The sequence below is a fragment of the Daphnia magna genome, linkage group LG4 (assembly GCF_020631705.1).
Source record: "Daphnia magna isolate NIES linkage group LG4, ASM2063170v1.1, whole genome shotgun sequence".
NCBI lineage: Eukaryota > Metazoa > Arthropoda > Branchiopoda > Diplostraca > Daphniidae > Daphnia > Daphnia magna.
Genome location: NC_059185.1, coordinates 11,433,878 through 11,451,281, shown reverse-complemented (window position 1 = coordinate 11,451,281; position 17,404 = coordinate 11,433,878). Strand labels below are relative to the sequence as shown.

Sequence of the window (17,404 nt, the reverse complement as noted above, 5' to 3'; positions counted from 1 at the left end):
AAAGAAATTTAAAAAAGGCAAGATATCACATCAAAAAAGGGTGTATTTTTGTTTTTTGTTTTTTTACGTCAACAGTCAAGCAACTACAAATTGTATAGGGTAGAGAAAACAAAAAAAAAGGTTTTTTTTTAGAAGTTTTGGAGGAGGGAAATAAAAATCGAAAACTTTTTTCGTTTTTGCCAGATTTCGAGAAATTGATTCGATATTTAAACAAAAAAAAATGAATCATTTCCATTTTCTTTTGACATCGTTTCACAATTTCTCGGCAAAGACAAAACAGAAAGTTATCTCTAACTCTCGCATCGTGAAATGAAAGAAATAGGACGAAATAACAAAAGAGACGAATAGAAAAATCCAACGAGAATTTGATGAGGTGCAGACGCAAAAGAGAGACGATTGAAGAGCGACATGTTTTTTTCTTTTCTTTTTTTTTTTCTTTTAAAAGTCTGTGTGTTTTTCAACTACCGGAAATTTGTTGGGCTGAGGGGTGGGGGGCGGGATTGGGGGAACAATTTGAATAAAAAGAGAGGAATAAAAAAAAAAAAATATGAAAAGTGGTAAACAAACAAAAAAAAAAAATGTTTTTTGAGGGGCAAACAAACAAACAAAAAAAAATGTGAAAATTTCGAACCGAGACATGTTTACCGGGGAGGGATTTTTAAACGCCAATGCATATTATTATAATTTTTTTTTTTTTTTTTAGATTTTTTTTTTCTAGTTATGCAATCCGAATAAGAAGAAATTAAATTGAAACCGGGTCGGAAAATTTGTGTGAAAACAAACAAACAAAAAGAAAAAAAAAAATTTCTCCCTTTTTTTTCTTTTTCTTCTTCTTCTTTCGTCAAGCCAATCAAAAATTCAAAACAATTTTGAAACAAACAAGTATCCAATTAAGGAGTGAGGGGGAGGAGAAAGAACACGAAACATGTGTGAATAATAGTGTAGCACAATCATCATATTCTTAAATTATAAAAAAAAAAATTCAAAATTCATCGGGAATAATAAAAAAAAAAACAAAAAACAAAAAAATTCGTGTTGTCTTCAAACAAACTCGAAAACACTCGGAGGTATCAATTTTGACGTACTCGCCACATACACAACAAGAACAAAAAAAATAAAAAAACAAAAACGGTTTAATTAGATGCGAAGGGAAAAGAGGGGAGGGGGAGAAAAGAGAGAAGGAATTATTTTCAACGGGTCGCGTATTTCGGGTATTTTGTTTTGTTTTCTCTTGATTTCTGTCATTACAAAATTATTCAGCAATCATTGGTCTGCTTTACGTATAAACAAGTCTGAAACGACCAAATGTGTTGATCTGTACGAATTTTGGGGGCTAAATTTTTTTTTTCACTCTTTCTTTCACTCTCATTTTTTTTTTAAATTAAGTTTCAATTCAATTCGCGAATTAAATTTCTCTTTGTCGTCTCTTTCTCATTAAGGGCGGGGTCGTTTGCTGGTCTGCCTGCTATTTTGCAACATGAAATGGGTTGTGTGGGATGTTTGATGCGCTTTAAAAAATTAATAATAATAATAATAAAATAAAATCCATGGGGATGGGGTTTCCCATTTAAATAGAGGGAGGGATGTTGACGCCTGCGTGAAAAAAAAATTAATGAGGGGGTCATTCAAAAACTGATTTAAAAAAAAAAAAACAAAAATAATAATGATAAGGTTCAAGGTTGGATTGAGTTTTGCACCTGAGATAGTTCTTACGAATATATGTCAAATATAAAGATGTATGTCTTCTTCAAAAATATAAAATGTTTCATTATTATTATTATTATTATTATTATTATTATAGATACTTGTAGATTGATTCGGAGATAAGCGGATAATAAAACGGATGGAGATATTGTATCAAATAGATTTTGTTTACTTGTATGGCGGAGTTCTATTATGAATGGTTGATTGCGGTTTTGTGTTTTGCTTCCTGGTTTAACGGTTAGGTTTAAGGTTGAAAGGGGAGGGGAAAGGCAAAGAAGAAACAAATCTGCTACTTTTAGGAACTGTGTGCTACATCGTCATGTTTTGGACCATCTTCATTGCAACGTTTTTTCTTTCTTTCTTATAATATGTGTAATTAAAAATCTGCATTTTCAAAAGATTCAAAAAAAAAATGACGTCAAAATTTAAAAAATAAAGAATTTCATTGATTGCTTATATACCCGACTTCAAGAACTGATGGGAGGTATATCAAGTTTCGACGGACAGTTGAAGTTTGTTTTTGTTTTTTTAAGTTTACCCTGAGTCTAGCGCTTTTATTTTGTTGTTGATTTTTATACAACTTTTTTTGTTTGTGAATGTGTGTGAAAAAATAAACGTTATTATAGGGAAATATTTCAACTGATTTACTGGTTTGTTTATAGGATGAGGGTCTTTGTGGCTAAAAGAAAAAATGAAATTGAATGAGCAGTTCGCCAAAGTACCCATAGGTGGCGTGGACTAGTCATTCAAAACGGCGGGACTCTTAAACGGAGAAAAAACAATTGGGTTGTAGAAAGATGTCGATGTCTTGATTTGGCGCGAGATTTGAAACAAACTTGCGAAAAATAACTCAACTTTCGAGAAAATGAGAGGCGCGCACAATGAAAAAAGAGAGGAGCAATAGTTGGAAAAATATAAACATTTTCCTGAGGTAGACATGAGCAAAGAGGTGCTTTCATAGTCGTTAACATTGCCTCTTTTCTTCTTCGATAATAATAATAATAATAATAATAAAAAGAAAAGAAAAAAAAAATCGTCCTTTCATTGTCTCGATTTGAATGTCCCAGAGCGTCAAATTAGAGCAGCAACAGCAGAGCAATCACCCGCATTGCAATTACAACAAACATATACGCACCAGCGCGCAATCCCTAAGATTATTATGAAGACATTATCTAGTCATAATTATTATTATTTAAAAAATTCAAAAAAAAAACCAACAATCAAGCAAGACAAGATGTTTTTTAATTACATTAAGAGAAAGATGACATTTGTTTCTTTTCAAATGTTATTTGTTATGTTGTTGTTTTTTTTTTTAATGGACCCAAAATGTTTGTGTGATTTTGACTGTGGCCGGAGGTTGAGGAAAAAAAATGCCACCTGAGCTTTTTAAATTTAATCATTTTGAAATTTAAAAAATAATGATAATTTAATGCCGAAAAATTTGAAAAGATGTTTCTTTCTCATATTAAACAAAAAAAAAAAATAAATTGGGAGGATGAAATTGACAGTCAATGAGAGAGGTAACTGGTTGCTGTCAATGACTTGTGTAACAAGGCACCACGTTAAAAAAATCAAAATAAAATGGAGGGAAGAAAAAAAAATTTTCAAACGAGCAAAGATTAACTCGATTAAAACATATTCCAAGAGATTGGCCGGAAATTCGGTGTTGTGTTTGTAGTGTACGTCATTGGCGGTATTTGAAAAGAAAAGAAAAGAAAAGAAAAAAAAATTTCAATATTTTCCGATACCCAAAACAAATACTTTGGAAATTGTTACTTTCAATTCAAAAAAATGAATCATCACCCACGATGATTTGATTGACGGTTTTATATATAATATATAGTCTTTGAAAAAAGAAAAAAAGGAGAAAAAAGTGACAAACTTTAGAAACCCCGAAACACATCGACGCGAGAAAGTTTTGCTTTTTTTTTTCTTAAAAAAGAAAAAAAAAAAGGAAGAATTAAATTTGAATAGAAAAATGAAAAAAATTAACACGCTGGACAATAACACGCATACAAGACACGCACACGGAAGAAATGAAGAGAATTAAAAAAATAAAATAAAAGGAAAACCAACAGATTCCGAACATTAAAAAGAGAGTAGTAGGAGGAGAAAGAAATAAAACCACATTAAGGCGACGATTGTTTTGTGTGTGTGTGTGTGTGTGGAATTCAGAGTTAATTAATAATAACAATATAAAAATGACCCAAATGAATTCTTCTTTTTCAAAATGTTTTTTTTTTCTTTTCTTTTACATTTTGAATTCGCTCATTGAAAAAAATCTAAACTAAATTTTAGAAAAAACTTCCTTTTTTCCGGGGGCCTTTTAAAAAAAATTTTAAAGAAATTTTCATGCAAAAAAAAAAATCGGAATTATTCCGATTACCTTGTGTGTAAAGATAGTGTTGACAAAGAATGGCTTCATTGTTCTTCCACTTGAAAAATGTCACCATCGCCATCACATTTTCGAATCCAATTAAAATGGTTTGTTTTCGCCCATAGGCAAAATACAACAAACCCCAAAAATAAAAATAAAAAAATGTTTCCATATTTAAAACAAAATTCAACAAGCCTGACGTCCAAACATCTAATCCCGAAAAAAATCGTTTTTTCGGGATATTTGATTTAAAAAAAAAAAGAACTCGATGCAATCACACTCGTACATTGTAAAAGACAACGCCCTGCTTTTGTCTTCGCCAGAAATTCGCACGAATTTCAATTCCAAATTTTTGAAGAAAATAATAAACGTCTTCCCTCGTATTGCACACACACACATTCTAAACAGACTTACTAAACAAATTCACGGGGGTTCGGGATAATCAAAAGAAGAATTTTAAAATAATAATAATAAAAAAGAAATCAATTCTAATAATAGCGTCCGAAAATGTAAGCAATTAAAGGACAACCGGAGAAGGGGGGGAAAAAAATGTAAAATTTTGTTATTTCCCCCAAAAATTCAAAAACCGGGTTTGGGTTCCAAAACGTGAGAAGAAGAAAAATGTTTAACTGGTTTTTTGTTTTCCTTATTTCCATTGGTTTTCTGGTAAATAGTCACTGGTGTCTTTCTACCGATCAATGATATAATAGTAGTATAGTAATAAAATCAACGGGTTGGGACTTGAATCAAACGGCCGGGGGGGTTAGGAGTAGAGGGGGAGGATGAATCACCGGTGCCATCCAAAATGAAACGGGAAAAAATTTCTTGTTTTAATTTTTTTTAAAACTTGCGTGAGAAACCCGCTCGTAAAATTAAAAAAAAAAAAAAAAACTTGTAACAACAGCGGGGGAGGGGTAGGATCAATCCGCAAAATGTGTGTTCGCCATTTTTGTTTGAAGCGGGAGGGTGAAAAATAAAAACAAACAAAACAAATCCGATTGAGGTAGAGTCGTCGAATGCGGGTCGGTTAACTGGGGTGGGGGAGGGTCGTTGTGTGTCGGTGTGTAAATTACTACCCGACACGAGCGCACGCACACACATAAAAAATGCTCTCGTTCTCTCTCTCTCTCTCTCTCACACACACAGAGACATACACATAAGATACGTGCGTGACCAAGACACACGAAACCTGAGTTTTTTTTTTCTTTCCTTCTGTCGGGACTGGATCGTTTGTTTGTCTTTCTTAGCGAAATAGGATTTTATCAGAGAACCCGTTTTAAAAAAAAAATGATTCGCGCTACTCATTTCAATCGTTTTGTTGTTGTTGTTGTTGTTGAAAAACGGCAAGTTTTTCACGTAGTACTGGGATTGGGACTGGCGCTGCCGCCGCGATCATCCATCACCACTTCGGCGATGGACGACGAGGTCGTCGTCGTTGAGTTGAGATCGTCGCGGACGGCAAAGTAAGCTCCGCCCACTCGCGCGCCGGCGCTAAATTTGCTGCTCTGGCGCGGCGGCGGCGACGGCGGCGCTGGCGGAGGCGTCGGAGTCGAATCGGGCGTCTCCTTCTTGATCGCGTCCTTACCGTTAGACGACGTCGTGGGCGCCGCGGCCGAGCCGTGCGAGCCGGGCGACGACGTCGACAAGTTGGACGAGCCGATAGTCAAATTCTCCGGGCTCTCCTGGCGGCTGTCCTCGCTGTAATCGGCCGGACCGCAATTCGATTCCGGCATGTCCTCCTCGCGATCCTGATTGCCAGCCGAACTAGCCGCGGCAGCCACGATGGCGGCCGCCGCCTCGTGGCGGCTGCTGCCCGCCACCTGAATGACGGGTCCGCGCTCCCGCTTCACCAGCGACAGGGCCGCCGCCGCCATGGCCGACGTCAGCGCTGCAGTCGAAGCGGCGAAATTGTTCTGATTGGCCGCGTTGATGGCGGCGGCCGCCGCGGCCGCAGCCGCCTGTGCCGCCGCAGAGTTGGCAGCGGCGCTGGCAGCGGCCGCGGCCGACCCCGACGTCGACGACGACACGCGGCTGTAGGGGCGCGTCGTCGCGATGCCCAGCTTCTTCACCTTGTCGTAGAGCGTGCGCGACGGCACCTTGAATTTGCGCGACGCCTGCAGCGCGCTCATGCCGCTCTTGACCGCTTCAATGGCCGCCGTTATGTCGCTGTTCGTGTACTGCTTGTAACGCTTCCATTCCAACTTCTGCGTCGGCACGTAAGCCGCGATTCTAGCGCCCGAGGCATCCACTGTTGCGTGTTAAATAAACGAAACAAAACATTTTTTTTTATGAGAAAAAAACAAAACAAAAACAGGAAAAAAAAAACGATTTCACAAATGAGACGTTCATGGCCAAAAGACGCACAAGTATTTTGAAATCCGGAAGTGCTGATTAGGAAAAACAAAAAAACAAAAAAACGCGCAGACATACAAAAATGCAAGACCTTGAGATTATTATTTTTTCGAGAGGCTGATGTGCGACTTTTGATAAAGACACAGGAGCCCTACGACAGAGACGCTTTAGCCTTGGCGATTTTCGATTCCAGTTTGCGTCACGGCAAAACGACCTTTGTCCGCCTTCACATTTGAGCCATTTGAAATCAGACGGCAAATGTTGGCATCATCGCAGATAAGACAACTGTCGCGATCGAGTCAAGGTTCACACACACAGACACGGCAAATCCGATAGGCCAAATTGCACCATCAACGAAAACACGAAAACACGAACAGACTCACCTCGTTTATCAGACAAGGGCGACGACGGTACAGGATGTCCATATTCACCGCTCTTTTAAAAGAGAGAGAAAACAAATAGAAAATAATAATCATCAGCTTTATTTAAATGGATTACACACGTAGATTAAATTTAAAAAAATATATGCTTACGATCTCGCTGGGGTCGTCTTCAGAATTCAAATCCGGGTTCTGATTCCAATCGTCGTCTCCACGATCGCGATCACGATCACGGCCAGCTTGTCTCTACAATAAAACAAATCAATTCGTTCATTTGCTCTTGTTTTTGTTTTTTTAATTACAACTTTAACGGGAAAAAAAATGACTTCCAAATGTTACCGCTAGATGGCGAATACGCCAAATAATCAACCAGACTGGACTAAATGCAGAAAAATACCCACGCATTTCCCTCGTAGCCGACGGCTAATAATATCGTGAGCGTGCGTGTCTACCATGTCTGCGTTCTAATGTCATTGACGCCTACCCCTCATATCCCCCCACCCCCACCCTCTCACTCACTATTCCCGGAATAATAACAGACAAGGGCGCTGCTACACGAGACACAGATCTATAGGGAGAAGAGGAAACTGGTCGGGTAGGTTCTTCTTTTTCTAGGGAGGAGGAGGGTGGTGGTGGTGGTGGTGCTGCTGGTGGTAGTAGCGATAAGCGCACCACCAAGCCCCCAACAATTCTCTTCTGTCTATTTCACGACACGTGGAGCCAATCTTTTTTTCCCATCCCTCTCTCTCTCTCTACGCTCGTGCAAGCCAAAAGGGAGGGGGATGAGTGAGAGAGAAAGAGAGGGAGAGGGGTGCATGAACTCGGAAGCCATTGGCAACCCGACGAAAAACAAGACAAGATCCAATGACCGTGAGTTTGAATCTATAGGGTAGGGGGGGAGGGGATGAGTTGGGGTAGTAAGAGTATTCCAACCGGAACACTCAATTCCAGTGGATTATTTTCGATATATTATTTTTATACCTGTTTATAGCTTTATAGCTTTATATATTTATTTATTTATTTATTTTAATTATTTTTTACCTCAGCATAGGCCATGGCCATAGGTAAGTAACTACTGAGATGATTGCGATCATCCGCAGAGCCGGATCCTTCGGCAGCGGCAGCAGCGGCTGCGGCGGCGCTCAGACGGAAGGGAAACAATCCCGGTATGTCGGCGTGATGGTGATGTTTGGAAGAGCCGTGATGAGGGCCGAGCACCGTGCGGAGTAGCGACGGAGTCTGATCGCCATCGCCGGACGCGATGGACAGACGTTTGCGTTTCGAAGCGGCCCTCCGCCGCCGCCGCCGTTGTTGTCGCCGTGCCGGTCAAAATGATGATCGCTGTTGCGTCCGTTGCCGCTAGATGGCTCTCGATCGTCTGCCGATGCGTTGGATCCTCCTCCGCGCTGGATGGCTCCGTACAGAGCCAACGCCTGTTCGCGCTCACGCAGCGCCGTCTCGAAGGCGCCCAAATGCAACGGCATCACCAGCGGCGGCCACATGCTCAGCGCATTGCCGGCGCTCCCCGTGCTGTCCCTGTCTCCGCGCGTGGCGCTGCCATCGCGACGATCTCCGCCCTGCTCGCTACCCTGCGGGCTCAGCATGGGCGACTTGTAGAGGTAGGAGGAGGACGCGTGACGCGAATACGATCCGGCTCCAGATTCGGGATCGCCTCGAATGTGTCCGCCAGAACGTTCCGGCGGGCTAGTCGGGCTGGGGCTCTTGTTGCGATTGTGATGGTGGTGGTGGTGGTGATTGTGGTGGTGATTGTGATCGGCCGAACCCGTCGCCCTCTCGGCATAGCGGTGCGACGAGTGGGTGCGGTCAGCGTTCGACGAGGAAGAGACGGGCAAGTGGTGACCTGAAAGGGCGTGACCTGAGGTAGATCGGATGATTTGTGGATGAGCGTTGATTGAGGTAGACTGAGGAGGAGAAGCTGAACTGCTACCGTGACTGCCGGGCCCAACGATGCCGCCTCCGCCGGCAGTGACGTTGACCGACGTGCTGGACAAGAGGCCGGAAGAGGCCGGAGGTTGATAGAGCGGTTCCCTGTCGCCGCCAACGCCTCCGCCGCCACCGCCACCGCCGCCGCCGCCGGACGCATTGAGCGAATCGTCCTCAAAAAGGCCCTTGACTCGCAAGGCTTCGGCCACTTTGAGGAGCGACGGAAGCTGCTCCTGGGCGACGTTCACCTCTCCGCGGTACATGTACTCGAGGATGGCGCGAATCTCGGCGTACTGGATGTCCTTGAAGACGACGATCGGATGCGGGCACGCGTTCTCCAAGAACAGCGACTGGAAGTAGGAAGAGCAGGCAGCCAGCACCATCTTGTGGCACTTGATCGAAGTGCCGCCAACGGCCAGCGTCACGTCCGTAAACGCTTCCGTCTGCAAAAGCTGTTCGAACACCGTCAGCAAGTTGGAGCGGTGATTGTTCCAGCGCAGACAGTACTGCTGGCTGTCGTCGGCCAGCGCAGACGAGCCGGCCGGATTATTGTTGTTGTTGTTGTTGTTGTTGCTGGTCCGGCCACCAACGCCGCCACCACCGCCGCCGCCCATACTCTTCGTGGACATGTTGGCGGCAGGTGAAATGGCCGATGGTGATGGTGGATTCACCTTAGCGGCGGCCTGCCCGCCACCCGCAATTCCCCTCGCTGCGCTTGTATCTTCTTCTGCTTGAGCTTGCCTTCCTTGTTGTCCAACAGACTCAATCCGGCGGCGCTGGCTGCCACTGCTGCTATGGCCGCCACTCCACAGTTGCCTCTTTTCGGGCTGTTGCAAACGATGGCAAGAATCGTCGTTTTCAGGCCTAGAAGTCGATCCACCAGCCCCCTCTTCTCCGTCGTCCGTCGTCACTCCTTCAAGTAAAACGTTCCTGAATTTTTGTGTTTGTTTTGTTTAAAAAAAAAACATTTAGTTTTTGCATTCAACAATTTTTAAGGGGGTGGCTCTAGATTTAATCTGTTTTCTTTTCTTTTTTTTTCCATTACTTTAAAAGGTGAAAGCGCATGTGGCTCTAGGTGTGTTAATAATAAACTAAAAAAATAAATAAATTCGTTTGAATATCCGACCGATTGCGAGGAAGACAATCAAGTGTCGTGAATAATGTGAAAACAAGTCTACAAATACCCGTTTCGCCCCGCTCTTTTCCTTTGTAGAGTAAATAAAAAAATAAAAAAAACGCGTCATTCCTGATTGCTAATCGAATTGTTGTGTTACGACGTCGGGGCGCGCTGCCATCGCACGGTATTTTCGTGAATTCCGGGAAAAGCCAACAGTTTTCCTCATGGGGCGATGGGGAGGGGGGAAAAAATAGTCAGGGACAACCAACAACAACAAAAACAAAAAAATTCATAATCAAAAATGGCGGGCAGGATGTGTCAGACACAGTCTGCAAGAAACAAAGGAGGGGGGAAAGAGGCAGAATATGGCGAAAGAATTTCGCAACATTGCCGAAACATTTCATCGCGTTTCCTGTTTTCACGACGCGTTATCGCCTTAAATAAACAAAAAAACAAACCGCAATCTCATTTTGTGTTCCTTTCGAAACAAAAAGAAACCTGCAGCCAGGCAATCTTTCTATAAAGCTCTACACAGAAATCATTTTGTTTTTCGCCCGAAATCCTACATTGCCACATCGATTTAGATTCCAGAAACAGTTAAAAATAAAAAAAAATAAATACATGTATAAAATAATATAATAATAAATACATTTTAATTGTTGGTAGTCACACATAGTAACTAATTCTCCCGTTTATTTTTTTTCTTTGTGTTTGCCCGCCCACTTTTTCCGAGAGGATTCAAACGTTTTATCAGGAAGTTATTCGAAAAAATTTGCATACAAGACACACAAAAAACAACACGACAGTCACACGTAACCAGTTACGCAAACATGGTGTGCACGCTGGTTTAAGCCCACCACAAAAAAAAAGTAATAAATAATAATAATAATAATAACTACTGCACGGTACCAAAAAACCAAAATTCATGTGGGAAACCTGTTTACGACAAATGACAACAATTATAGAAAATGCAAGTGTTTTATGTCATCAAATCTCTCCATGCTACGTTTTTTTTTTACGTTTCTCAGGTGAAAACCGTAATCATTTTTCATTTTTCATTTTTACCCCCCCGAGTTTCAAATTTTAGCCGATAGATGGCCCTACGTTAAAAAAATTGAGGGGAGCATCAAACAAAAAAGTTTGCCAACCGATTTCTCTTTCTATGTTTTCTAAGCCTCAGTTACAATACTCGAGTTCCTTCGTTTTGTTTAAGTACTCGTTATCTTTAAACGGGCAAAAAAATTTAAAAAAAAAAAAAAAATAACCTAGTACGAAATAATCTTTACAAAGTCAACTCGAGAGATAACACAGACCGGACATTGAAACCCCGGGACGGGGCAACGCCATTTTCGATTTTTTTGTGTTGTTTTGTTTTGTTTTACTAAAGTATTTTCCGATTGACACACACACACACACAACATCAAATAGAGGAGATAAATATCCCAATTTTCAATAAATGGAAATGGAGGGGTGAGCTGTGCTGCTAGACGATAAAAGTTCACCACCACGCGAAGAAAAAAGAAAAAAACCAAGACGAAAAACAAGTTTTGAAAATGAAAAAAATAAAATAAAATAAATAAATAAAATAAAATTGAAAAATAAAAAAAAAAATCCTTAAGTTATTCGACTCGTTTGAAAATGATAAAAACAGAAAGGCCGGGCCTATTGAGTGTTGTCTGGAGATGGAGAAAACCGAGACGAAGCTTTTTTTTTTCTTCTTCTTCTTCCCTTCCCCCAATGTGTGTCGCAACTTTTTTTGAAAACCCGAAGCTTTTACACACACACACACACACACACACACCCGGGAGATTAGATGGGGAGAGAGAGAAAGAGAGGCTCAGCACAGTAAGTTGAAGGAAACACATTCCGATGTGTTGAATTTAGCGTTTTGTGAGGGAAAAAGAGAAGAGAAATCTCCTTATAATTTTGTTTTTTTTCCTTTTCTCAGTTTAGGAAAAACGATTCTCGTCGAGATGCTGAAAAAAAAATGACAATCTAACAAAATCGGTTAAATGAACTTTGATTGTGACAGTGATGAGAACAAAGTTCACTTTTTCAAAAAATGAAAAAAAAAAACGAGAAAAAATGGCGGAAGTTCACTCGTTTATTTACGAGTTTCTACATCATTTCCAGCCATAAAACTCGGGAAAGATTTGTGTGTAGGGAGAGAAAGGTCATCATAATCGCAAGAGGGTAGGAAAAAAAAATTTTATCGAGGGAAACCGTCTGTCGTAACAAAAAAAAAAATGGGGGTTGAAAGAAAAAAAACGAAGGGGGGTGAAATCTCACCTTGAGAAAAAAAAAATAGCTCCAAAAGAATTTTTTTTTTTGTTGCGTATTTATCTTTTTCTTATTTTTTTTCTCCCTGTATCCACCCCCCCAACCCCCATTTTCGACAATGTGAATATATAGCCCAGGCAGATCCTCACGCTAGTGCCTCACTCCCCCCTTAGCCTCCAGGGTTTCTCTCCCCCCCAATCTCAGAGTATTGCGTATTTCTAGGCCTTATTTTTTTTTTTATTCTTTCCTAATCCTCTTTTTTGGACTTTTCATCAGCTCTTCTCCCTTTAGCGGGTTCATTCGCAATGCCCCTCTCTCAGCCGAAAAACTCGGAATCCAGAGAGAATGAGAGAAAACCGAAAAAAAAAAAAAAAAAGAGATAGCCTTCATGATGAACCCCCCCACACACACACACCCCACCCTCTTACGTAAAAGCGTAACCCGCATGGCCTACACACACTACCCCTATGTGAGGGTGGAAAAATAAGAAGGAAATGATAATAAAAAAGGAAAAAAAAGAAAAACCGAAGATGGGAGAAAGAGAGAGACGGACGGACGACCGACCGACCGACCGACGACGTGAGGAGATGAGAAGGTTAGGGTAGGAGGGGTGGGTTCGGTGGCCGCTCACACACTTTGACTGCACGCTGCTGCCTTTGGCGAAAAAGCCCTTCATAAAAAAGACACGTGTATAGGCCTAGTTTCGGGACCGGACGTTTCTCATTGGTCCGTCCTTTTTCCAGTTTTTCTTGTTGGCAGCCAGGCAGGGTGGTGGTGGTGGTTTTTTTTTTTGTTCCACCCTCCCCACCCTCCTATATACTACCCGCAGCAGGCCTATTGCGCCACCCCCACACACACACAACACTTTGCACGGCGATGCTAGCGCCACCGCTGCGATCAATGTGCCCAATGGCGTCCCCCCACCCCTACATTTTTGTACCCTAACCTTTCCTGGTTTTCGGTGTACGAAAAAAAAAAAAAAGGATCAGGGGAAAGAAAAAAAGATGGCCGATTTTTACAAGTCAACAAAACCGCGACCTTTACCACTGCTTAAATATTGGCGAGTGCTTGTCTATGAAAAAAAAGGTCTGACACAGTGTCCTTTACAATATAGATGATAAGCGTTTACCCCATACTTGTTCCTAAAAATGGCACTAGCAAGATGGCAGCACGAACGCAATACACGTTCTCCCCGTGCCGACACACACGCGCGCGGCCGTACGGGAGGGCAAATACACTGCGACGGCCTTACTCTACATTTTTCTCTTTTCTTTTCCCTTTCGCGACTTACGCATTTGCCAACTTTTTCTCTACGGGCCTTATAAAATCGATGATCTAAGTCAATAATGTTTTCCCGTTGCGAAAGGCGGCTGTCAGCGCCACCGCCACGCCAATTGATGGTTACGAAATGATTGACAATTTACTTTGGGGGGTTTGTTATTTACAATTAACATTATATTTAACATAAAATCCACTCACCTTTTTATCGTGAAAAAAATTAGTGTGTCATACACATCACACTAGACACACAAAACATACACAAACACGAGACAAACACACACACGGGGGAAAGGGGGGGAAGGGCAACTTGAATTTCGATTTCACATCGACCCGAGTCGAAAAGTCCCTCGGTCGGAAAAGAATTTTAGCACGCACTGCGCCCCAACGTGTATGAAAACGCACTGTCGATAGGCACCAACACGAGTCTCTCTCCTCCCCCCGTACTTTTTCGCCCCTACACACATACACACACACACACAAGCCCTATACTCCTCCCCCAGAGAGGAGTCGAGAAACTTTGGGCCTATGGGGGCTAAAATATTAAGTCATAGCAGCGCCCCCTACGTGCTATTCCGAAAACAGGGAGAATGAGAGAGGAGGGTAAAAGCGGGAGAAAAAAAAAAGAGAGAAAAAGAATTTTGTCGTTCGACGACTTTGGCGCCCGCCTGATGGCGCTGATTCACGTGCGTGTGCAAAACAAAAAATTTTTTTTCTACTACTAGTTAAGAAAAAGGTACGTCAATGCCCCCTAGCGGCGGGAGAAAAGTACCCCCTACAAAAAATCGTCCACCCCGCCTCCTTCTAACATTTCCACACCTTAAATATACGTGAGAAAAATTCTTTTACAGGCACAATGGCTCCCGAGGCTTAAAAAAAAATAAATAAACACAAGCGACACATCTGGCGAAAAACAAAACAAACCACGTTGTTTTTCCCGTGTGTATCGCCGTGATGATCACGCAAAAATTTTGAAGCTAACCAACCAAAAAAAATTGGAAGGTCTTGATTCTTCCCATTTTTTTTTTTTTTTTTTAATGGCGCCATCCGCGGTCGATCGTAAAGAAAGAGAAGGCCGTCATGGTACTAAAGTAGCAAAGGGGGAAAAAAATGCACCATGTTGCGTGCAAAAAATATATTTGTATCCCCATCCCTCTAGTATACAACACACACACACCTAAAAGGTATGGGGAAATAAACCTGACCATGAGAAAAATCTCTCGGGAAGAGGTGTAGATCAACCACAAATATTGTTGGTTAAGCTCCGATCGATACCTCGGTAGCAAATGTAAAACGATAAAAACATTAGAATTGGTTGACGATTTTTTTTTTTTTTACTTTATCCAAGTTGAAAAATATAATAAAAACTTTAGTTTTTTCGAAACTTTTTTGGCGTTTTTTTAGGGACCCCGTTGTGTGTGTGGTCAACAACCCCAACGAACCTGGTCGTCTGGACTGAAGGGCGGAGCTTGTTAAATGAAAATGGTTGCCATTCGATTCTTGGTCGTTACAATTTGTTTAACGAAAAAGAAAAAAGAGAATCTTTATTAGTGGAAACAGCTGCTTGATTAGCGAATCGAGACTTTCACAACAACAAACCTACAAGTTACATAATCAACCAAATGGAATGAAAGAGGGAAAAACAAAAGATGGCGACCGATGAAGAACAAAAAGAACAAATGGCGGTTGCTTTTTTTCTGGACGGTTCAACGAGTTCCGCAGCAGTGCAACGCGCCATTTCCTCTATTATAAGCTACCCTACCTTCTTCTATAGAAAGGCCACGTGAATGTCTTCCACAAACCACCCACTCGTGACGCCCACCGTCTTCCCCCCCTATAAAAGCTCCAAGTAAAACACGCAACGCAATTTGCAGGATTTGCCATACCAAAACCCCGGTCTAAAATTCTTGTTTTTCCCGTTTTTTTTTTCTTCTTTCTTTCGTCAACAATTTCATCCACAAAGATTATGAAAAATGAACTTTGCACTCGATAGACTATTTTGCAGAGCTCATGAATCAAAATGACGGTAGTGACTGTTGTTTGTCGATAAAACACGAAAGATAAAAATTCAGCAATCAAATATGAAACGGGGCGGTGGCGGGGCCAACGAACTGAACTACGGCAAAGAAAAAAAAAACGTTCGCCACTAGAGGGGTTGGCGTAACATAAAAACTACTACTACGCCATATTTATCTATTTTTTTTGCACCAATCACCTGTGCTGTCTCTCCTTTTGTCATAGGCATTTTTATCCCCCCTCCTCCTCCTCGTTTCTCAACTATTCAAATAATCCAACCATGAAACGTCTTTTTAATTGGTCGCTTTTCGAATTCGCCATGACAGCATGCAGACATATGAAAAAAACAAAAAAAAATTATTCTCTGCATAATCTTGGCAGCCATTTTTTTTTTCGAACCCTCCCCATTCGGAAAGCGCCAAATAAGGAAAATCTTACCCTACCCACCACCTGGGTAAAAAAAAAAAACGACAAGTTTGTTAAACTTATTTAAATACAACAAAAAAAATATATGGCTGACCGCAGATGAACGACCTGATTCACCCCCCCCTCTTCAAAAACAGGTTATAAAAAATAAAAAACTGACCAAAAAAAGAAAAGAAATCAATCGGCAATGACATGGATCTTTTTTTTTTTTGTAGGGAGGGTGGGATGGGGTCCCAAAAAAAACTGGTGTCTTGGCGCCCTGAGGGCGAAGAAGAAGAAAAGAGGGTGGAAAAAAAATAAAAGGAACTTTGCTAATCCCCTCGTGCGTGTGTTACGTTACCTTGGGGGGTTCTCCACGTGGCGAGGCCTACCTCCTCCTTCCTGGTCAAGGATGAAAGAGGGTAAGAAAAAAAAAAAACACCATTCGGTAGGTGGATGATCGACTAGACTCCGCCCACTTCACCCTTGGTAGGCCCAACGGCCTACATTTGCGCAAGTCGACGACGAACGACGGAATTTTTTCGAATGGGGGGGATAAGGAGGCTTGCAGCTAGAAAGTGAGAATATCACGATAGAGTGGATAGAGGGGGTGGAGGGGAAGAAGTCGGATTTTCGGATGAATAATGAAAGGTGAGTGCGGTGCCCCGAAAACCAAGGGGAACTTTGCTCGTTCTCCCCAGGTGGAATTATTATATAAAAATGATAAAAATAAAAAAAAACGAGGAAAAAATAAAAATAAAACACCCTAGCCCCTACGGTTGGTTGCCTTGGCGACGTTACACCCAACCCCCCCTCTTTCAAGAAAAAGAAAAATGCTTTATAGATAGAGCGGCAAATATGATTTTTTTACATATTTTTTGATCCAATTAAAAGAAAAGGAAGAAGGGGAGGAAAACGAACATGTTTCAGACGGGAATCAGGTTTCAACTTTGTGTGTAGGAATTCTGCGAATCGAAAGCTTAACGAACTCTGCCCTAAATGTCACGGTCAAGTCGTGCGCAGTTTTTCCCATTTGAAACAACTTTCTCGTGCACGTTATTTTAGATGAACGAATAGTAAAATAAAAGAGAAACAAGGAGGAAAATGTCAGAAGAAAACGTTTTCACTGCGCTTATTTTCTTTATTATTTACCTTTTGTCGGATTGGCGATTCAACAGCCGGGCAGCAGATGCAGCGTCGTGCACGTTGTCGGTGTAAGGTGGCGCGCAGTGTTGTCTGCTGTCGTACATCAGCGTTAGTCGAGTGGCAGCAGACATGCGGATGTCATCGTCGTTCGGGAGAGACCGAATATATTTTTTTCAATTTCAAAAAATCTTAATTTCTAGAGCCGAAAAGAGGGATGGACGAAATTTCAGTTTTCTTCAATAATGGCGGCGGCCAGAAACACGAGAGACACTCACGATGCACCAAGGATAGATTGTCACTTGTACTTAAAAGTTCGTTTTCCTGTGAATTCGTTGTCTTACTCTTCCGAATTTGTTTCGAGACTTGTTTTTCTTTTTTCTTTTTTTTTTTTTTGAAAAATAAAAA

The 17,404-nt window shown here is 41.6% G+C and overlaps 1 protein-coding gene across 1 annotated transcript; it reads right to left on the bottom strand.

Annotated features, from left to right (window-relative positions):
- Positions 1-25: 25 nt before the first annotated feature.
- LOC116920031 (sex determination protein fruitless) lies at positions 26-17,139 on the bottom strand. The gene is given in 6 exon segments (XM_045172412.1): positions 26-6,329; positions 6,817-6,868; positions 6,967-7,059; positions 7,855-8,109; positions 8,112-9,687; positions 17,006-17,139. Coding segments are annotated over 6 exon segments (2,997 nt in total). The 5' UTR covers positions 17,131-17,139; the 3' UTR covers positions 26-5,433.
- Positions 17,140-17,404: the final 265 nt, after the last annotated feature.